This window comes from Passer montanus, unplaced genomic scaffold (genome assembly GCF_014805655.1).
Source record: "Passer montanus isolate IOZ18808 unplaced genomic scaffold, ASM1480565v1 scaffold2, whole genome shotgun sequence".
Lineage (NCBI taxonomy): Eukaryota > Metazoa > Chordata > Aves > Passeriformes > Passeridae > Passer > Passer montanus.
In genome coordinates, this window is record NW_024366591.1 from 8653503 (window position 1) to 8676543 (window position 23041).

General features: G+C 40.6%; 1 protein-coding gene across 5 annotated transcripts in view; it reads right to left on the reverse strand.

The window, feature by feature from the left end:
- PCNX2 (pecanex 2) overlaps positions 1–23041 on the reverse strand; it is a 159494-nt gene that overhangs the window by 8937 nt on the left and 127516 nt on the right. For 3 of the 5 annotated variants that reach the window (XM_039707239.1, XM_039707238.1, XM_039707237.1), the window contains 6 exons: positions 18922–19155; positions 15730–15833; positions 7006–7150; positions 5433–5663; positions 4806–5080; positions 3598–3785 (listed from right to left, as the gene is read on the reverse strand). In XM_039707239.1, coding sequence (XP_039563173.1) covers positions 3598–3785; positions 4806–5080; positions 5433–5663; positions 7006–7150; positions 15730–15833; positions 18922–19155 — 1177 coding nt within the window. Of the gene's footprint in view, positions 1–3597; positions 3786–4805; positions 5081–5432; positions 5664–7005; positions 7151–8224; positions 8370–15729; positions 15834–18921; positions 19156–23041 lie in introns of all 5 variants that reach the window. The other 2 variants (XR_005627247.1, XM_039707241.1) reach the window with 2 other exon arrangements.

The window sequence follows — 23041 nt, forward strand, 5'->3', positions numbered from 1 at the left end:
TCTAGAAGGCATTGCTATGATTATCTAGTCTGCTGTCCTGTATAGCATGGGCCATAGGATTTCCCAGAATTAATTCCTGTACAGTTTCATTAGTTGCTACTGTCATTTTAAAAAATGCATCCCATATCTCCAGTCACAGAGAATCCACACTAACCCTTAGTCTCTTCTTTCACTATTTATTTACTCTCTTAATATTAAAAATGTGTTCTTGATTTCAAATCTGAATTTGTTTAGTTTTGTTACATCCAAGTCTGCTGACACCAATGGTCTTTGGTCACCTTTTGTTACCCAGGTAAACACTTACAGACTACAATCAAGGCATCTCTTACAATACAAATTGCTGGAAAGCATTTTCTCTTTCAATAGAGGACGTATTTCCCAGAATTTTGATCATTTTTTGGCTCTTCTTTGAAGTGCTTCCAAACCAAAAATGTCCTTAAATTAGGGCACTAGGACTGTATGTGGCAGGACAACAGTGTTATGATTTTTAACAGGCATAGATAAGTTCTTTTCCAATGCTGTGGTATTGCCTTGATGTCCTGATACTTATTGAAGATCGAACAGAGCTTGTTTTTTAACCAGCTCTCTTAAAACCCTTCCTGAATGAGTCATTTGGTTTTGCTCAATTAAGCATATAGCTTTGATAGCCACACTTTCATGTTCTTTGTAGCTGTTAGGATGGAAGGAACTGTTTCATGATCAGATCATAGAAATACATTATCTGTGTTTTTTCCCAAAATAAACCAGACATTTATTTTCTTGTTTCTGCATACTGCATATTGGCAACTCTGCCTTTCTATACAGTGACAGATCAAGACCACTGCTAGGACTTCTGTTGCTTCTAAATACTATTTAAAACTAAACAGCCACAAGCCCCACTTTCATTTTTTTGTCTCTAATGGCCCTAGCCAAAAAATTCTTCTTGTTTCATTTTCTACAATATATTAGGAGTGAATATGGATTTCTATTTGCTACCATTTCCTTGGATTTGTTGTGCATGTCTTAACAAAAGCCAGGTTGCTTTTCTTATCTAAGTGTGACTTTCTCTCTTGATTATGTTTTTCTGGGCATCCAATCAATATGTTCTTTTCAACAACTCACAATTAACTTACTTTATTGTATGGTATGCTCAGGATCATTATATCACAATTAAGTTAGCTACTCTGATTACTGTTTTGTCAAGTTAGGAGTATGCACATGGGGATTCTTCTAACACTAGACACAATTAAAAGCTGCAGTTATTTTATTCTTGCAATGTAATTTATATTCAGGGCAAGATTTATTCCAGTTCTGCCTATTATCTTTAATGATAGGTCAAAATGATCTAACAGGAAGCAAACAAGTGTCAAACCCCTCAAGTTCTCTGCTTTATACAATAATGTCACAAGCTTGTTGAAATGTAGAATTGATTGGCTTTACATTACAAGTGCTGAGCCCACAGTGATAGATCTCAGTCACCCACTGGCAAACTTAGAACCCTAGAATGGTTTGGGTTGTAAGGGACCTTAGAGCTTGTCTAGTTCCAACCTCCCTGCTGTGGACAGGCACACCTATTACTAGATTAGGTTGCTCAAAGCCACATCCAACCCAGCCTTGAATACTTGCAGGAATGGGGCATCTACAACTTCTCTGGGCAACATGATCCAGTGCCTCACTGCCCTCACAGTACAGGTTTTTTCCCCCTAATATCCAATTAAACCCCTAAACCCTCTTTCAGTTTGAAGCCATTCCCCTTGTTCACTCCATGTTCTTGTAAAAAATCACTTTCCATCTTATGAACTCACTTCAGGTTCTGGAAAGTTGCAATTAGGTCACCCCAAAGCCTTCTCTTCTCCAGGTTGTACAAACTCAATTCTCTTTGCCTTTCCTCATACGTAATTATCTTAGTACCCCTTCTCTGGACCTGCTCCAATGTGTTGATGTCCTTCCTGTGCTGGGTGCCCCAGAGCTGGAGGCAGCACTGCAGGTGTGGTCTCACCAGAGCAGTGCAGAGGGACAGAATCCCCTCCCTGGCCCTGCTGCCCACACTGCTTTGGATGCAGCCCAGTACACGTTTGGTTTCTGGGCTGGGAGGGCCCATGGCTGGGTCACATCCAGCCTCGCACTCACCAGCAACCCCAAGTCCTTCTCACAGGGCTGCTCTCCATCTGTTCATCCCCAGCCTGTGCTGATACCAGAGATTCCCCTGACCCAAGTGCAGCGCCTTGCACTTGTTAAACTGCATGAGATTCCCATGGGCCCTCTGCTTGAGCTTGTGCAGGTCCACCTGGATGGCATCCCATCCTTCAGCTGTGTCAACTGCACCAGTCAGCTCAGTGTCATCTGCAAATTTGCTGAGGGTGCACTCAATCCCTTTGTCTATGAAGACATTAAATGATGATATTAAATAACAGTGGTCCCAGAATGGACCCCCGAGGGACACCACTTGTCACTGATGTCCATCAGGACTCTGGACCATTGACCTCTAGATGTGACTGTCCGAACAATTGCTTATCCTTATTACTCAGCATATATTTCCAGTGTAAAGGCCACTAGTTCCACCTTGCAAATACGTCTGAAGCACTTTTGAATCCATAATTTGGGAAGGGCTCAGCTGTTAGCTGACAGAATGATTGGCAACATTTAATTTTGTCTTGGTAACTGCTATATAGACATAAGAAACTATTTTCTATTTGTTTGTTCTCCACATGCACTGATGAGCAGCCAAACCAATTCCTCAAATAAATTGCCATGGTCCTTCCAAGATAATTAAGATTTTTGCATGCTTTCTTTCTGCTGTTACCAGCCAACAATAAACAGAGGTTCACTGTGGTACAGGCTCCCTGCATGGCATGTGTACACTCCCTCCCATCTGCATTTCTCATTCTGGCATTCTTAGTGGCACCTGCTAGGCCAAAAATTTCCCATAATGGACTTTGACAGTGGAACCTTTGGTAAATCACATTTGTGTTACACCCTCATAGCATATATTTCCAGTGTAAAGGCTGTTCCACCTTGCAAATATGTCTGAAGCACTTTTGAATCCATAATTTGGGAAGGGCTCAGCTGTTAGCTGACAGAATGATTGGCAACATTTGATTTTGTCTTGGTAACTGCTATATAGACATAAGAAACTATTTTCTATTTGTTTGTTCTCCACATGCACTGATGAGCAGCCAAACCAATTCCTCAAATAAATTGCCATGGTCCTTCCAAGATAATTAAGATTTTTGCATGCTTTCTTTCTGCTGTTACCAGCCAACAATAAACAGAGGTTCACTGTGGTACAGGCTCCCTGCATGGCATGTGTACACTCCCTCCCATCTGCATTTCTCATTCTGGCATTCTTAGTGGCACCTGCTAGGCCAAAAATTTCCCATAATGGACTTTGACAGTGGAACCTTTGGTAAATCACATTTGTGTTACACCCTCACAGTAAATACCTGGAACAATATCAGGCCACAATCTCCTACACGTTCTTGGTCATTAGGAGAGACAAATCTGCACTCTCTTTCTAAAATTAGTTTTCCACTGCATTTGAGGACACCCCAAAGGCATCTGCCCATGTGACCCCCCAGGAGAAGACTCCAGAGAAAGGCAAGTAAATTGTGCAAATACCTGCCCGCTGGTGGACCTCTTGAGATGAAGTTTGCAGCTGAGGGGTTCCATCCCTGGTGGGCTGTGAGCTACTGCTCTGGCTTGAATTCCCTGTGGAATTGTTGCTAGATGAAGACCCCCCTGCACTATCCACCTCTTCAACATTGCCTCTCTCATGGTGAGCTGCTGCATGGCAGTCCTTTCGCATTCTGTTTGCAGAAACACACACAGGGTCAGACGGTTGTTGCACATGAAAATTTGTGTCACCAGTGTTAGGTGCCCTCAAAGAGTGTTCTCTCTGACACCGCTGCAGGTCTTCTGATATTTTACGAGATGGCAAAGATGATGGTGTGACAAGCTTTCTTGGAACAAAATTGTATAGGACACAAGCCAATTGTATATGACCCTTCGCTGTGTTTATTGGCTTTGGAACCCTGAAATAACCTTAGGGCTCTTTATCTAATGTCACAGTGGTCTCCCAAGATTAGCTTCTGCATGAGGTTACCAAGTAGCAAAGAGGAATGGGCTGGAGACAGTTGAGAGGGATGGGCAGCACGGTGGGAATCTAGCATGTTAAGCCACTAGATATAATATTGACATTTTAACACAGGTCTTGGTATGCGAGCTGGCTCCCACTGTGTCTCCATGGTGCCCTGCCTTTCCTCAGCTACAGTGGCAATAGGGCAGGGAATGAGGGCAGGGAAAGGGTGTATGAATTGCTGTGTGAAAAGTGCAAGCAGGATTGGGAGATGCAGTGTCAGGTACTGATCATGCACAGCTGGGGGAAGTCAGGCAGTTTTGGTGAACAGCAAGAACATTTTCAGGTGTGCTTTGGTCAAGAACAGTAACTTGGGAGCGGATATCTAACTTCCAAAGCTTCGGAGCATAACTCACCAAAATCCACCAGCACATTTACTCATGGTCAGAGTTACAGAAAAGATACCCTTATTTAGATGGCATAAACAGTGAAATTCCATGGAATGGGGAAGTGTCTGTAGTGCAGTGTGACTTGAATGACTCTTGTTGAGCATGTAGAAAGCTTTGTCATGAATGAGTTAATGGATTTTCTTTCTGTTCTATTTGCACCACTATTTTGTTAAATTCTGAATTACTTGCAATTAATTTTTTTACTCATAGATAACAATACAGAATTATTCTCTTTTAACAGAAAATACAGGAAACTGAGACTGCAGGGTCTCTTATCAGCATAGCCAAAATTTAACACCTACCTTAACCACTTGGATTTGAACCACTTTTTAATGTTGTCCAAACTGACAGGTCCCCCCCAAATGTTCCTCAGTTGGCTGTGTGTCCCAAGGTACGAGGTGGTTAAGGGGGAAACATACATTGGATATCCCAGTGGCTGATCACATGAAGAATTAATTAAGTTCCGCAACACCTGTTTATTGTTCTGGATGCTTCCTCTCTCCGGGTTACGATTGCGTAAGAAAATCAGTTCCTGCTGCTGGCCAGCCCAAAGCCCTCTGACACACTCCTTGTTGACCTGCAGGTGAGTTAAAACATGCAGATCGTGCAAAAAACAGTTGTTACTAGAGATGCAGAACTACAGGATCTAAGTAGGATGGCAGTGGCTGAGTGTGCAAACACATCATGATGTCTTTGCACCAACAGCTTTTTATGAACTTTTGCAGCTACTCCCTGGTAAAGCCTGGAATGTTATTTCAGAGACACAAACATGGATAGCAAAATGGAGGTCAGCTGAAGAGAGCTCCTTTGGCCTCCTGTCCCTGATTTAAAAACTACAATTAACTTCTCCTTTCGGCCACATTACTCAGAAATAGTATTAGTTACCACAGCCCTAAATTACTGCAGCATTAGAAAGATGGCATATGTACCTTGATCACCTTGAAGCTCAGGTAGCTTTTGTGGAGCATGATAACTTTATATTCATCTGCTCCTTCATCTACCACATGTCTGAGAGTCAGCAGCTCCTCCCTGTTGGACAGGACTGCGCTGCGCCAGGCCGGGTCCCCTTCATGACAAATCACAACCTTTTCTTCAAAGGATTGGATGGCTTCGTACAAAACTGCTGGGTCCTCATACTCATCTGGGCACGTGAACTGGTCCTGGTCATACAGGAAAAAGTATTGAACAGGTCAGGTACATTAGTGAAAACACAATATTGAGAGTAAACAAAATACTGGCTTTCCAAACAGCTGGCCCCCTCCAAGTGACTTGACACTTGATAAAGAATATCTTTTAGGAGGTTCATTTAACAGTGATATAGAAAGGTACAATTTCAGTTTTATTGTAACCTGTTCTGGTCTCATGACTACACTGGACAAAGACACTTGGAGAATACCAGCTTATCTTTTTTTTTTTTTTTTTTTTAATGGAGTGTGAAATTGTGGGAGGCAGAGCTTTTGGGTAAGTTGGAGAGAGATATTGTGGGAACTCAGTACATCACTCCGGATGTCCAGAGCTACCGAGACAACCCTTGGGGGGCTCGGAGGTCCTGGAATGTTGCCAAAAGTACCTGGTGGCTTGACTTTGATCCTTCTAAAGAAATGACACCTATAAAAGAGACAACTGCCCCGTGGGCGGGAGAGAGTGCCTTTGGCTGTCTTGCCGATCAGACCTCGGCTGGACAGACAGAAAAACTTTGTAGATAAGAAATAATAAACTCAACTGAAGACCAAAAAGCAAGAGTCCAGACTCCTTCTTCGAGAGCGCGGCCTGCCCAGAACCACCTTTTCCCGTGCTGGGGCAGAGACAACTGACAGCCGACCCCGGCAGATATCACCCAGGACAGTCCACAGTTCTTGTGGAAATTTTGATTTTTATTCACAAAACAACACAAACAATAGCACAGACTGGGAATCCATCAACAAATACCACAAAACTGAAATTTCATCCAGCAGCACCACGGCCAGCGATAACATCATAAAATTATTGTGTCAAAGAAGCAGATACAAATTCACAGCAGTTCAGTAACATCCAGAACAATTATAAATATCATTAATGATAAAAGTATATGATACTAAATCATAATGTGCCACAGCAGGAACAAAATCAACTCCAAGCTATACAGAGTTGGACCTGAAATTAGCATTGAAATCAGCATAATCAATGGATTTCCCTTCAATTTAGAAACCACCTTTATAGTATCCACACAAGTAAAATATGACAAGATTTTCTGCTTTCTTTTGATGAAAAATGTAAGGTCAAGCTCTGCAAAGTGGCTTCAAACGGGGCAGGCAGGGGCTTCAGAAAAGAACATCAAGTGAATACAAAATAAATAAGTTCAAACTCTTCCATCTTGGTGAAGGATGTTTCTTAGAATAAGGTGGCAAATACCATTTATTTTTTTTTTCCTCCTTTGGACAGTTGCTAAAGTATTCCACATTTTCATAAAAAAACAGACACAATAGTAAATGTTAAAAATAAATACATAAATAAATGCCCCACCTGGTGTAGCTTCAGAGACATTCGGATTGCTGGGGCAACAACCTTATGCAACAGATCCATGTCTGCAAAGACCCACTCGTCTTTCGCTGCTATGCGGAAGTCTCCTTTAAACAGTGCATGGAGCCCATAAAGGAAGGAGTCCAAGCTGTAAGAGAAAGGCAGCAGTCACTCCCAGAAGCCATTCCCATCTCTCCAAGCCAGATCTGTCAGTCACCAGCCCCGTGCTGACCCGTGCAGTGACAGGTGACCCTCCAGCCCACGGCGAGTGCCTGCAGTGGGTGTAAAGCAGGGGTCACATCACATTTCTCTGACAAAAAAACATTCCTTGGGAGAGGCAGTTTTCCTTTTGTGTGCTCTGTAAATGACTGGCTATGAGATGAATGGAATGAAGGATGCCCTCAGGATGGGTGACTAAGTCACAGGGTGCCTTAGGGCACTGCTGCTTCTCTGCAGCTGTGCCAAAGAGACCAGGTCAGAGTGCCAGCTGCACTCCCTGTGCAGCCAGCAGAAGCTGCCTCCTTATTTGAAAGTTTATTGATCAGTCCTGTTAGCACTTCACTTCTCCTTGTAAGTGAAAAATAATAATAGAAAAAAAGACTTTCAGGAAATCTAAGACCTTTCTCACAACATTCAAACCTAAATGTGAATATTAAAGCAGATATACTGAGAATACTAAATTTCAGAGCTGTTCAGCAAACCAGGTGTCGTGGATTGGCCGGAAATGTGTTTCTAGAAAAGTCTAAGTCCGGCCAATCAGTGGCCAAATTCAAAATTGGCATTTGATGTGGCCACTAAGAGTCTGGATACGCCTCTGAGAACACACGGGGGTTAAAAGCAGGAGATTCCCAAAGAACTTCCTCTTTGGGAATCTGGCGTGGGTGAGTAAGGTCCGACCTCTCCCCTGCCCAGCTGCGTCTGGGTGGGGGAGGGGGAGGCCATGACAGGGAGGAGGCCGGGAGCCCCAAAAGGTTAAGGTCAAGCTCTGCAAAGTGGCTTCAAACGGGGCAGGCAGGGGCTTCAGAAAAGAACATCAAGTGAATACAAAATAAATAAGTTCAAACTCTTCCATCTTGGTGAAGGATGTTTCTTAGAATAAGGTGGCAAATACCTAATTTATTTTTTTTTCTCCTTCGGACAGTTGCTAAAGTATTTCACATTTTCATAAGAAAACAGACACAATAGTAAATGTTAAAAATAAATACATAAATAAATGCCCCACCTGGTGTAGCTTCAGAGACATTCGGATTGCTGGGGCAACAACCTTATGCAACAGATCCATGTCTGCAAAGACCCACTCGTCTTTCGCTGCTATGCGGAAGTCTCCTTTAAACAGTGCATGGAGCCCATAAAGGAAGGAATCCAAGCTGTAAGAGAAAGGCAGCAGTCACTCCCAGAAGCCATTCCCATCTCTCCAAGCCAGATCTGTCAGTCACCAGCCCCGTGCTGACCCGTGCAGTGACAGGTGACCCTCCAGCCCACGGCGAGTGCTTGCGGTGGGTGTAAAGCAGGGGTCACATCACATTTCTCTGACAAAAAAACATTCCTTGGGAGAGGCAGTTTTCCTTTTGTGTGCTCTGTAAATGACTGGCTATGAGATGAATGGAATGAAGGATGCCCTCAGGATGGGTGACTAAGTCACAGGGTGCCTTAGGGCACTGCTGCTTCTCTGCAGCTGTGCCAAAGAGACCAGGTCAGAGTGCCAGCTGCACTCCCTGTGCAGCCAGCAGAAGCTGCCTCCTTATTTGAAAGTTTATTGATCAGTCCTGTTAGCACTTCACTTCTCCTTGTAAGTGAAAAATAATAATAGAAAAAAAGACTTTCAGGAAATCTAAGACCTTTCTCACAACATTCAAACCTAAATGTGAATATTAAAGCAGATATACTGAGAATACTAAATTTCAGAGCTGTTCAGCAAACCAGGTGAGAGCAGGAATCAACCAACAGATGCTTCCTAGTCAAACAATGAGCCCTAAAGCAAATACACACTGGGTTTCTTTATTCTAACATAAGGAACTAGATGCAGGCAGTTCTGCCTGGCCTTGCATGATGGTTTACCCGGTTGTGAGATATAAACACAAGGTAAAAGCTACAAAATCAGGTAGTTGTTAGAAGATGGTTGTGCAAGAACTTTGTGAAAGGAAACCATGACCCTTTAGCTCTGATCTGCACCCTGAATTACAAAACTCCTATGCCACTGTCACTTGTATAATGCTTGTAGGTGACTGGTGTCCCAATGGTGCTGTGAAGAAGTGATATCAAAATTAAGGAAAACACAACCATCTATTAAAAACAGGCATATCTTGAAAACCCACAGGATACAGTTTCATCTACCTGCTAAGATTCTACTCACTCTTACAATTGATCTTTTGGATTGTAAAGACTCAGGGGAGAAGCTGTATTAAGATGTTAGTAGTTTTCATTACTGCTCAGCCTTTCTCTAGAGGACACATAATTTTTCCACATAATTGAGCTTTCTTAATTATCTTATAAAAAAGAAAAAAAATCTTTTCAATATATTCTCTTCTCAGACAGATGAAGAAGAGACTGGGAGAATGCCTGGCCAGCTTCAGCTGAAAGGCATTCTAATTTTGCTCTTGGTGGGTAGCATGTCTTAGAAATTAAAGTGGAAATACATATGTTGTTACCAGAGAAACAACTTGATACTGATTTTCTCCATGAAAGCATCATGTAATACAAATCAACTAAGCAGTGGGACCAAAACTAGCCAGAAAGGCAGGGCTGCTGTCATGCTGGGAACATAAAGAGTACAGAGAAATTTTTATGAATTTTTAACTTATTTGCATTTATTAGTGTCTAAGTTATGTATTAAAATATGCCTATGTGAGACAGACACTCAGATGTTCAGGATATGCAAGCACTGATTTCAGTGGGAGTTCATATGTGTCCTTAAGGACTGAGTCCTGGTCCCTACTGACCTTCAATCCATCATCTCCACAGAATGATAATATACTCAAACCCTGCTTAATAGCTAGGAAAGCCCTAGAACGAGGATGGGGGAAGAATGGTGAGTGCAGCCAGCATGGTGAAATATGTGACTGTCACCCCCTTTGAAAAAGCTACATGTCAGGAAGGCTGCCCTCACTTGCCCACCCACCAGACAACATCAGCATACACAGCTGAATCCTTGCCTGGAAAAAAAAACCAAACAAAACAACTTCTGTACCTAAATATTCTTCCCAGGATGAAATGTTAAAAGCTGCATCTAATGATGATCTGTAGCATAGTTTCTCCTCACATAGCACCCCCTGTATTTGCTCTGAAAAGTTGGCTGGGACAAAGGGAGGAGTAGGCAGGAGAGAGAACGGGATTTTACATCTTGGGAGGCTCTCTGAGTCAAATCTGGACACCAGAGCAGACAGAGAGTTTGCATCCACATCAAAGTGCCTTACAGGCATCAGCACCAGCCAAACAGGCTGCTGTGAACAGCAGGATGTGCTGAAGGCATGGCCAGGACTAGGACAGCCATACAAACTGCAGTCCAGCATCAGCAGAGGGAGCGAGGAGAAGCGTATACAGCTCTCCCTGGGCTTAGGGGAGGCTCATCCATTTGGCATCCCCCTGCATAATAAGTTCTCTAACTCAGGGGATTTTTAAGAACAAACATGACTGCTACAAGGAGCAAATCAGTGGTGGCAGTAGTTGTGAGAGGCTGAGAGTCAATTATTTTATGTATTGTATTTTCCACCAGAGTGGTCTGGAGGAGATTGCTGTATTCACAAAACCATGGGCATCTTTTATTCTCCTGCCAATTGTAATGAGGCTTTTGGGTACATTCTGCCTATAATGTGACACTATCTCAAGCCATTACTTCTGTAACACGCAGCCTCCTTAATCCATATAAGATACAGCTCTTGTTATTCTTCCCATTGTTATGCTCTCTGCTGAAGACACTAATGAGATTATTACGAAGCTGTAAAAGTCAACCACTTTGATCTCAGGCCTGACTCTCAACCACTTTGATCTCAGGCCTCACTCAAGGTTGTTGCTGTTTTCTTGGCCCACTTTTAACATACCTCAATTAGTAATCTGCTGTAGTTACAGGCTGGTTCAAAATATTTTAAAAACAAGTTAAGGTAAAATTACATGTCAAAGAAAACAACATTAATCTGTAAGAGACATAACTACGCTATCTGGCAACATTTCCAACCCTCTGAGCTAACAACCTGAAAAGCTGCTGTCACAACTGCAAGCTATTTTAGAACAAGGCTGGTAGGTGCGTGGGAACCGTCAGCCCCTTGAAGATGCAGAAAAGAGGGGATTAAGTAGTGCCACAAACACCAGAGGGAGGGCAACAGTGCCAAAGCAAATACTCCCTCCTACTGCAATCCTTATGCTGCTCTGACAGCTGAAACTAAAAGCATTTAGTGCCAGCCTGAAAACAGTATGGATGCAGACTAATGAGCTGGATATCTCTGTGTGTATTTGCAGACCTTCTCCAATGTTAACTGTAGGTTTATTTAAGGAATAAAGGGACAGGCATGTCTGTGAGCTAGTAATGACCTGAATGTCACAGTTCACCTGAAATATTTTCAGTGGTAGCCCTTCTAATTGGATATTTTAGATGACAGTGGTTGTGAGCTAAGAGTCAAACTTTTCTGCCCCGCTCAGCTCTGGCAGACATCAAGTTGCACTGTCTGCTTGGACACCCACCAGCAGTGCAGCACCAGCAGTGCAGCACCCTGTGGTGCCATGGCCATGCCCTCTGTGTCTACCCTTCCCTCAGATGCTGGGCAGTGCAGTGGGGTGACCAGGTGGGAAGAGACAAGTGGGGCCAGCTTCTTCCCTGGGTTTCAAAGTGAGCAGCAGTTCCTCAGGCAAAGGCATTCCTTGGAATGACCCTTTGTCCAAACTGAGCTTGGAGAACCTGAGCAGCCAGTCTTGGTAGTGTTGGAAGTATCTGATGAGAGACGCTTTATTGAGACACTTGTATTTTTCCAAATTTGAAATTTTTACCAAATATTTCTTTACTAGTAGCTTTAGTAGCTGAATAGAATTATTCTGTAATTTTTAACAAGTACACAACTAAACATATCACCCATATTTGAATAAATTAATGGTAATGTCATGTCATTCTTCAAATTGCATTTTGTGCAGGATGCCTGCTAATGACAGTTTAAAAGAGCAAGTAATTTGCATTGCAATGTTCTGCCTCCTTAATGAACACATTTATTATGTAATCTAGTGTTAATGCTAGGTTTCTACTGACATTTACATGAACAGGTACAGTGAATAATTATTTACATACATTATATAAAAGCATTTAAAATCTTGGTTTACACAGTGACATTTGCTGATTAATAGATTAGACAAAATCATGTGTAAATGAGTGCAAATTGATAGTTTGCATACACAATGTAAACTTGACTCTCAACTCTGTAGTGCACAGCCCATGGTAACATTACCTTTGCTCCACTGCACAGCATTTGGATGACTGTCACTCCTCCAAGACACAGCAAGGACTAGATTTAGTCCAGAGGAAGTTTCCTTCTATCTGCATAGTCACCTCCGAGAATGAAACATGAACTGCAGAGCACAGCAGATTCCTGGCTGGTTTGCTTCCACTGAACACCTGAAACGCTTCATACACTGAGAAGAGCACGATGCCTACCTGACCCTTACACCTCAAACTCATCCCAACTGCTCTAGCAATGTTGTACACAAGATGCTCCACAGAGAAAGTTAATAGAAAGTCCTGAGATGATGTTCAAGGTAAATTCTCAGGGCTTACCAGAGTAATCTAAATCTCTATATCTCTATTTTTGTAATCCAGCGTTTGGGTGTGATAAAACATGTTAGGAGCCCTGAGCTCTGACAAAATGAGCCACACCCCAACAGCCAGGGTCATGGAATGGCCTAGGTTAGAAGAGACCTTAAAGATCATTTAGTTCCAACCTCATACATGTGGTACATCTTCCTCTCATGCACACATCTGGCGGAGGGACTGCCTGCTCTGACCATTCCTGAGAAAACGAAAACCCTCTTCATCACCACTGGGTTCCCAAAATATCGTGTCACCTTTTCAAAGAAAAGGACTGTGAAGCATCACTCAAGGAAATGTTCCTCCCACTTCTGGCGACCTCAAGTACCTCTGCCTCATGACTGAATGCCGACCTGCAGCAGTGTGAGAGCTGGAGGCAAGGACCAGCAGAACACTCGAGATCACCCTTGCTGAGAGCTGCTGTGCTCTGCCAACCACAGAGAGAGGAGTGCCTGAAGACAATTCTCGGGAGCATGTACTTCTGGCCTCATCAGCATTGCACACCTTGGACAAAGTCTCCTTCCCCTGGCATGCTTGGTGTGTAATTGTATTCCTATTGGAGTCTCACTGACTGGCTGCTCATTTGTGTTTAAACAAGTTGTGCAGATCTGTCTGAAGCAATAAACACTCTAAGTAGGGTGCCCTTCATGCTCAAGTGAATGTCTTTGGCATATTTCTCTTGATAAAGGTCTCAATGTGAGGTGGGTATCCACCTTGCTCCTTAGTTAATAATTCCTACTAAATTGTTTTTGTCAGTTAAGATATGTACATTCTGAAAGACAAGAAATGTATTTTACCAAGCTAAAGTTGTGTTTTGTAGCTGCAGCAATTTATAACTTCAACTGTGCTACTCAGATTCCTTTCTAATTCTCCAGATTCGTCTGACAATGGAAATGCACTAAAGGTAATTTAGCCAGGTGGGGAAGTGACATAGTTTTTCCACAGTGAAACTTTTCCAGGGAAAGCTTTTGTGAAGTAGCATTGGAAAAGATACCAACAGAAGCTTCCACTTAGTCCCTTTCATGTCACAAAATACATTTTAAAAATACAATGATTTGATACTGCCCTGGAGCACTGGCTTAAAAAGAAAACCAGGGCTTAATTGAAGATTATATAGAACAGATAAAAAAAGGGGACAGAGCTGTGCACCTCAGATGACTACCCCAGTTTTTGCCTTTCTGCAGCCCTTCCCTCCCCAAGAAAAGTATTTTTAAATATGGAGAGTCCACTTATCAAAAGAAAGGAAGTAATTCAGTTCATTGCTATTTGTCAGATTTTGAAAAGACATGGTATAGCTGACTCCAGAAATTATTATTAAAATGTTTATAGAACACTATACAAATAATTATCCTCAATATTCATACTTTCCATGTTAAACTTCGGAAAGTCTCTGATAATATTATCCCTTTGTATTCGCTGCTAACCATGTAAGCCAGTACAAATAGGGGACATTGTTATTGTATCTGTACTAGGGCCAAAGCATTGTAATGATTTTAAGATCCAATGGAAAGTACATGCAATGTGATGACAGTTTTAGGAAGCTTTTATGTTATTTTCAGATGAATTCCTAATATCGCTGTGACCTATCTATTGCAGGCACAGATCAAAAGTCACTTTAATCTTTTCTCAAACAAATATCATAAATGCACATAAACTTTCCCATCATGCTCCCAAACTCTAAAATTTTGATCATCAAAAAAACAGGACTATTTAAAAAATACCAATGATTCACCTAACATCACACTAATTTGAGTGAATAGAAATGAAGGGAGAAGAAATGCAGCCTAGAAAAAAACTACTATAGGAAGGGAATGTGCAAAGACTAGTAGAAAAGAGATGACAAAAGCCACTTTAGAAAGCAGAAATCAGCAGCACAACAAGAAATAAGCCACGTGAGCCACAAACATTTTGCATGGAAGACATAAAGCAAAATGTTATAAATGTCCCAACAGATAACAAAGCTAGAATGAATATTTAAAAAGACTGTTTTAACAAAAGGCATTCAAAATCACACATGCTGTCTCTGTTTGCTTGTTAGTAAGACAAATCCTCTCTAAGGAGCATGTCGATAGAGGTCTAGGTAGCTTTGCTCACCATTCTGTGCCAACACAGCAAGGTCACTTAGAAGCTGTATTTATTCAGCTTCTCCATTGTTACTAAACTCCTGTGCACACAGAGGGTTCAAATAAATGTAATAAACGCCTAAAATTATGTTGGAAGTTAAACTCAATTAAAATAATCGTTATTTCATTAATAAAATGCCTCATCTATAGCACAGTGTAAATTATACTGTATAAAACCCAAACAACTCAGAACTCCCAGTGAAAATGGAAGAATCCCTAATGAAAATATAAGTTGAAGAGCATATTTAGAAACCATCTCAATGAAGCATATTTTAATTAACCAGAGTTCCTAGGAAGAAGTGTTTAGAATGAATGAACAAATGAGCAAGGTAGACTGAGAGCAGACAAAGCTGCAGCCTCAGGAGATGAGAAGTTCTCCCTTCCTTAGGTGCCAGAATGAAGTGGCACAATGAACAGGAATACAGCCCTGAGGAATACAGAGGAGAACCCTTACACATTTATTATTATTTAGCTAACTACAACTCAGATGACAGCAGTTTCTTCCTCTTCTGTAGATTTCTTGCTTCTACTGGAATGCCAGAGGAAGGACAGCATTCCAGTAGCCAGGCATGAGTGAACACAAGCAATAACCATTGGCACCCATTCTTTCAATCAAAAATTCTGCTTTGCCCTACAGAAATAAAGAGTGGCATTAGTTATTTAGCCAACCACAAAGAAAAAGATGACCAGGGATGACAGAAAACATTTTATGGAGGAATGAGATTTCACCTTGATCTAATCTTCTCTTGAGATCCTACATCATGTGAAAAAATACAAAGGTCTTTGTTTTAACATGAGGAAAAAGGGATTCCTGAAGATTACCTGATGGCCATATTGTGAGATGCAGTTCCCAAAGCTCTCCGACCCAGTATACACAAGGCAAAGGAAAGTGTCACTAGAGGAGAATCCTCATCGCTGTCCAGGTGCTACAAAGTTTGAAGATTAGCATGTTACTCTTAAGTGCAAACATCACATTTAAAAGCACCACAAATAGTAACATCCATAACATTTGCATGTAGCTGGACCTGCACACCAAAACATTCTTTGCAATTAAACAGACCAAGAAGGAAGACCATCACCATCAGAGGATTTTTGCAAAATGCAAGCTTGTTTTGCCCACTGGCTGGAAACAGAACATTCCATTCTCAGGTACTGAGATCCCAAGGGAAATGAGCTTTGGTGATGGTGATGTTTTATTGTGGGGTTTTTGTTTGTTTCCACTCCTCCTAGACCTGACATTCTAAACTGGAGGAGGTTCCTTGTTGTTGGGAGACACTGCAATTGGAGACAGCCAAAACCCTTTTCATGGACCACAGGTCCTATGAAACCTTACCACAGATTTCAGAAGTACAATATCTTTGGAAAAGTTCAGAGGCACACACTTTCAGTGAATAACAATAACTATCTAAATGGTTGATGACACTGACTACCCATTTTAACAAGCACTCAGAATATTGCATTTATGTTTAGTAGCTCAGGAGAGGTTTTCTAATGAAATTTTCACAAAGACAACTTTGCTACCTAGCAGGAGGAAAAAACTGGAACAAACATGTTCCTCATGCATGTTAATCTTCAGGAGGATACATATTATTATTTCAGTCCATTCAATGAGTGATTTCTTAGAGCTTTGACTCTAAAACTGAAGCCAATTATAACGGAGAATGTAGCTCCTTCTAGAAAATATGTTGATTTTCTGGCTTATGTGTACAGTGAACTTCATTTTTTTTATCCCACCTCCTACATGAACTGTGCTTTTCTACAGTCAGTGAATTAAAAAACAAAGGTAAAACATGTAACAAAAAGATAAATGTGTATGGCATCAGTGCAGGCATTAATTTGCCTTTTGAAGTATAACTTACATGTTTCAAGTCTATTGACATCCCTAAATCAATAATTGAATTTGAAAATCTAAGGCAGAGAACAAGTGGAAAGGCATCAATTAACAGTGGCTTTCCCCACACCGTGCAATTCTTTGTGTGTCAGAACTTGGGAGCTGAGACATGGAGACGAGAAATAAAAGAAGTGAAGTAGTCCCAGTAGGAGGAGATGGTGTTTTGGAAATGCCTCAGAAGACAATTCAGTGAAAACATTATCAATATAATGATATGCAGGGGAACTGATGGAATGGTACTCAGCATCAGAGACATGAGAAGGAACCAAAGTGCAGCAGAAATATTTGGTGATGTTTCAAGAAAGAGTCAGTGGTGTTACAGCAGCTAAGGTCAGTAATGGGATGTGCATTCTGTGATCCTGATTGAAAAATGCACAAATACAGCACATTGTGGCCAGGAAAGAGACACTTCTCCACTTTTGCTACTATCAGCAATAATCAGAAAATTAGATGGAGGCAATATGCTTGTTTGAAACTGTACTCTCCCTCTGGGCTATTTTGAGTATTCCATGGAAATACAGTAGTGCATTTCTGACAAACAACTGCTGACCATCAGTAATCTCAGTGGCTCAGAGCATGGAAATGCACAGCTGCACATCTGCCCTTGACCTTCCAGAGCTGTAGTGGTTGCACACGTTTCTGTGGTGTGGTTCATGTTTGAGTCACGAGCTGCTGTCAGAGGTGACCTGTGCCAGCAGGGAGTGTGCCATGCACTCCCCTACCATCCTGCAACTGTACACAAATAGAAGCAAATTTCTGAAAAGCATACACAGACATCACAGACATTTGGCAAATGTACCAATCACTGTCAACACTGAAGGAACTGTAATGCACTGATGACATTCTCTGAATGGAGCCTGCTCTGGCAATACTTCTGTGAGCACTTGATACATCCCTGCTTTCTAGAGCTGACAAAATTAACATTGTTGGAAATTTGCACAGTAAAGAACTGGTTATGTATTCAAAGACTGACGCTCCTTAAGACTCCAGTTTTTGCGCAAGGTTAGTTCCCAAAATATTTTTCCATTCCACAAAATCTGTTTTCCTTTTACATTAAAACTAAAAGCTTATATGAAATAAATTTTATTCTACTAATCCTGAGCAAGTAGAACAGTAGCCATGCACCATTTCACTCATATGCCAAGAACGATATGCAGGGGAACTGATGGAATGGTACTCAGCATCAGAGACATGAGAAGGAACCAAAGTGCAGCAGAAATATTTGGTGATGTTTCAAGAAAGAGTCAGTGGTGTTACAGCAGCTAAGGTCAGTAATGGGATGTGCATTCTGTGATCCTGATTGAAAAATGCACAAATACAGCACATTGTGGCCAGGAAAGAGACACTTCTCCACTTTTGCTACTATCAGCAATAATCAGAAAATTAGATGGAGGCAATATGCTTGTTTGAAACTGTACTCTCCCTCTGGGCTATTTTGAGTATTCCATGGAAATACAGTAGTGCATTTCTGACAAACAACTGCTGACCATCAGTAATCTCAGTGGCTCAGAGCATGCAAATGCACAGCTGCACATCTGCCCTTGACCTTCCAGAGCTGTAGTGGTTGCACACGTTTCTGTGGTGTGGTTCATGTTTGAGCCACGAGCTGTCAGAGGTGACCTGTGCCAGCAGGGAGTGTGCCATGCACTCCCCTACCATCCTGCAACTGTACACAAATAGAAGCAAATTTCTGAAAAGCATACACAGACATCACAGACATTTGGCAAATGTACCAATCACTGTCAACACTGAAGGAACTGTAATGCACTGATGACATTCTCTGAATGGAGCCTGCTCTGGCAATACTTCTGTGAGCACTTGATACATCCCTGCTTTCTAGAGCTGACAAAATTAACATTGTTGGAAATTTGCACAGTAAAGAACTGGTTATGTATTCAAAGACTCACGCTCCTTAAGACTCCAGTTTTTGCGCAAGGTTAGTTCCCAAAATATTTTTCCATTCCACAAAATCTGTTTTCCTTTTACATTAAAACTAAAAGCTTATATGAAATAAATTTTATTCTACTAATCCTGAGCAAGTAGAACAGTAGCCATGCACCATTTCACTCATATGCCAAGAACTAAAACTGAGACTACTAAAAAAAAATAAAACTGACACGTACCTCCACCCTCTTCCTGGCACAGAACTGAATCCAGTCCAGATAAACACTGCAGAAGCTAGCTCTTGTTATTCCTTGGAGACACGGTACATAATCTTCATCTATGTTAACATTAAACATCGCAAGGTCACGTTCAATATAATGCCACTTTGCATAAGGCTGCAGTATCTTTTGGATGGATTCATCTTTTATCCAGTCCAGGATTTTGGGAGAACTTGCTGTAAAGTATATTATACTCTGTTGACAAAATGTGCAAACGTTAGTCAGTCTGAATTCTGATTAAAACAGACATATTTTACACAGAAGAGAATAAGCTAAATAGGACCACGTTAAGACCTGTAATAGTATATCTATTTCTTACATTTTACTGCTTAGCATCATTATTGCTTCACAAAGTGTTCAGGTTAAAAAGATGGCAATAATTGATATTGAATAGCAGACAACAGAAAAAGATATTTTTAATATCCTTCTGCCTTCCAGGAAAATCCATACAATGATAGGAATAGGGAGTTCCAGCATTCAAACACATGTCAGTACTAGTGGGGTTCTAGAGTCTATCACTGAGAAGGTGATATCAATAATAGCTTAGGCATGTTTTGAAAAAACAGTAGTAGATGGTCCCATCCTCAAAATAGGGCACTTTTTTCCCTCAGCAGACTTATTGTTTTCTGGCGATTATGCTTTCCTAATTCTTTACTAGCCACAAAGATGAGACATGACAGATGTGTATGACACAAGTCTGTTATCTGTCAGTGCAGCAGGTAAAGAATAATAGATTCCTTTCTTACATTTTGGGTTAAAAAGCTGATAACTGATTTAACTGAGTTTGCTTTTAAAGCACTGAAGGGGGAGGAGCATACAGCAGGAGCTCTTTAACCAAACATATAAATGTTAGAAAAGCAACATACATATCTCATATTTGTGCCTGAGTTTCTAAGTTTTTCTAACTGCTCTGTCTGGACATATTAAAATAATAATTAAATTTAAAAAGTAATAAAAAAATTCTAAACACAATTTAGAGCTTAGAGCATATTTTCAAAAGAATATGAAACTTAAGAAGTTCCAGTGTGTTCTATCAGCAGGAAAGGCCCATTATAATGTTTTATAATATTAATTTAGAGTTGGATACCAAAGCAAACGAGGAGCAAGTATACACGGCTGAAGATAATGTAGTTCTGCTTTACCCAGTCAATGGAAATAGTACTAAGCAAATAAACTTATATCATTAATATATGATGGATTACAGAGGACAGAAGCACTACCAGCCCTTTGAAAAACCCCAGATGTTCTCCACAGTTTATTTTTCAGATTGTACACAAGTAAGAGGAGAATCAAGCTTCAGAGGAAAAAGACAAGTCAGACAGATATAGACAGGATGAACCCTTAATTTCTTGGCATGTGGAGAACAATACACTCCTTAAAAAAGATTCATGCAGAAACAATAGGAGCTGAAAACACAGCACTCAGCGAATACACAGACTTCTTGAATACTAAAAGATGTTTAAATAAGAATATATTGAGAAGAGATGGAAGAGGCACAAGGGAAAAATATCACAGTAGTTGGGCAGGAAATTATTTCAAAATATATGCAGAAGGGCTACAGGAGCTGACCCACTTTATTTGTGGGGAATAAAAATCCTTCCACAATAAGAAATGTATGCATATCTAGGCTGTCAATGAATCTGCAAATGAAATAAATATGATTTAGGAATAAGATCCTCAGTGCAACTCATTGTTTAAAAGACCAATACAGTAATTATTCTTGAAGGATAGAAGAACTAAAACAAAGCAATACATTCTCTTTGTTGATTTTTGAGATAGAGTTTGCTTTTTTTACTATCCTCATCTGTGTTTACAAAGAAGCTGATTCAGGTGGGGAAAAATCAGACCTGAAATCAGACACAGAAACAACAAAATCTTCTGTCACCCAATTAAATTCTGCTCTTGGTAATTCTTACAAGATATGTTTTATGCACAAGTGCATCCTCAGCTATATGGCATTTCTGAAACAATATGGTAAATATTTACAACATTGTAAGCTACAGAGAATAAACCAGAAACACTCCAAATGCTCAATGCAATGGAAGTGCAGCTCCTGCAGAAAGTCCGGCCTAAGTGATTTTTGAGTTTGTATTTTATGTGACCTGAATACTGCCTTACCTATAGTTCTTCTTACAATTACTTTCATACTGTTAAAAAGAAAGTGAAGGACTTTTAGAATTTTCACAGTGAAACTGCACAGGGTCTTGATTTACATTCCCCCAGAAGAAAGAGCTGGGGAAGGAATCAATTCTCACCTCTCTGTCTGATACTGTTTATTTGGAAGCAAGCATTAAATAAACAGGACAAAAGCTGATCTAATACATATTATAATCTTCTCACTTTCCAAGGCTGTACTAAAGATTTTACCAAATCTTTTTAAAGCCCCTGTTCATGGAAAAAAACTAATTATTTTAAAAATACATGAAGAAAATATCAAGGTAACTTTCTTTTGGGAAATGACATTCTAGAGAAGGGATTTCCTGAGTGCACCCTCCCTTCACTAAAGGGAGCCCCAGCCCAGGCTAATACTGAAGGTGCCAACAGGTTATTATTATCTTCTGCTTGTCCTTCCCTAAAAAGAGAAGTAGATTAAAAAGATGGACAGGCTGACAAGGAAGACTGACCCTTCTGAGAATGAAGCTCTGTCAGTGCAATATAATAATACTGGCTCAGCTAAATCCAACAAGAAGAGACTTGATTTTCATGCTTTCAGAGCCATCAGTAATGCACATGAACAGCGTAGAGTGGAGATGGAGCCACTGCACATCTCAGAGACGTGGAGAGCATTTAACCCACTCCCTTCTACTCAAAACAGGATCAGCTAACCGCGCCTCTACCACCTGGGATGGAAGTTTGTCTCAGCCATCTTACCTATGTCAGCTGCTTCTCAGGTGTGTCCAGAACCAGAAGCTCTAAACTACCTTTCAGTTAAGTTTTTACATGCCATATGGTGAACATCACACTTCTCACAAATCCTCCATATATTGATTCGTTTTAAGGCACAAAACAAGTTCCAGTATAAAAAGCAAAATTACTCAATGCTTTAAACTAATAAGATGCTGATTTGATTGCAGCTTAGACTAGGATTTTTTCAATCTCATTTTCCATCAAAAGCTGAGTCATTTGCCAGCTTGCACCAGTTTATATTCCAGTTATTCAAGTTACCTTTTAAAATAAAGCAAACCATTTGTAGCAACATACTCATTAAAGAAGAGTTGGTTTTTTGTTTTGTTTTTTTAGCTTAGTTACATTGCTTTAAAACAATTTATAGCCACAAACACCACTTCTAAAACGAAAAAAATCATGCTCACATGCAGTTTTATTTCTAATTAGTTTATTAAACAAAGCAGGTTGGTTACCAGGCTGTACTGCCTACAAAATTATTTACGAAATCTCAGAAGTAATCAACTGCATGATCAAAGCAGCTTTGTAAGGCAATGAGCTTGTTTTTATTACATTGGTTCATTTGCAAAAAATGGTGGTTAACTTATTTACAACAGGTATCTCTCTGAAGCTGACAGATTTTTACAATAGCAGAGATGTAAGTAAAAAGGAGATGTTAGGGATGGTTTGGAGCTTTAGCAACTGGCTTCATGGCAGTACCAGTGGCATAGCAAGCAGCACTTGGCTCCTGCTGTTTCAGTAGAAGACTATAAAACCCAACAAATTCTTCATTTTCTGGATTGGGAATTGTTTTGGCAGAGGATGAAGATGTCTTGCCAGACTATAAGGTTCAACTATTTTGACAAATTTGTATATGTGCGGTTATTGTGATCTTAATAACAATGCAATAATGAAAGTGGTGTAAATGAACTGATGTGTAATCAATGTAATAAACCAATTTCAAATGTGTTGTGATATATGTGTAAAACAGAAGGTAAGAAGGGGGTTTGCACTACTAAAAAAGTACATTTGAGAAACAGCTGTTCAGAAGTTTCCAAAGAACTTTATGCTTGTTAATACCTTTCTTTTCTTTTCCAGGGGAAAAAAAAAGGAAACAGTGGAAAGGCCAAGGCAAGAAAAAATAACAAACTGTTAGTGAAGTGTTGTAAGAACGTAAGAACATAAGTAAGAATACTTT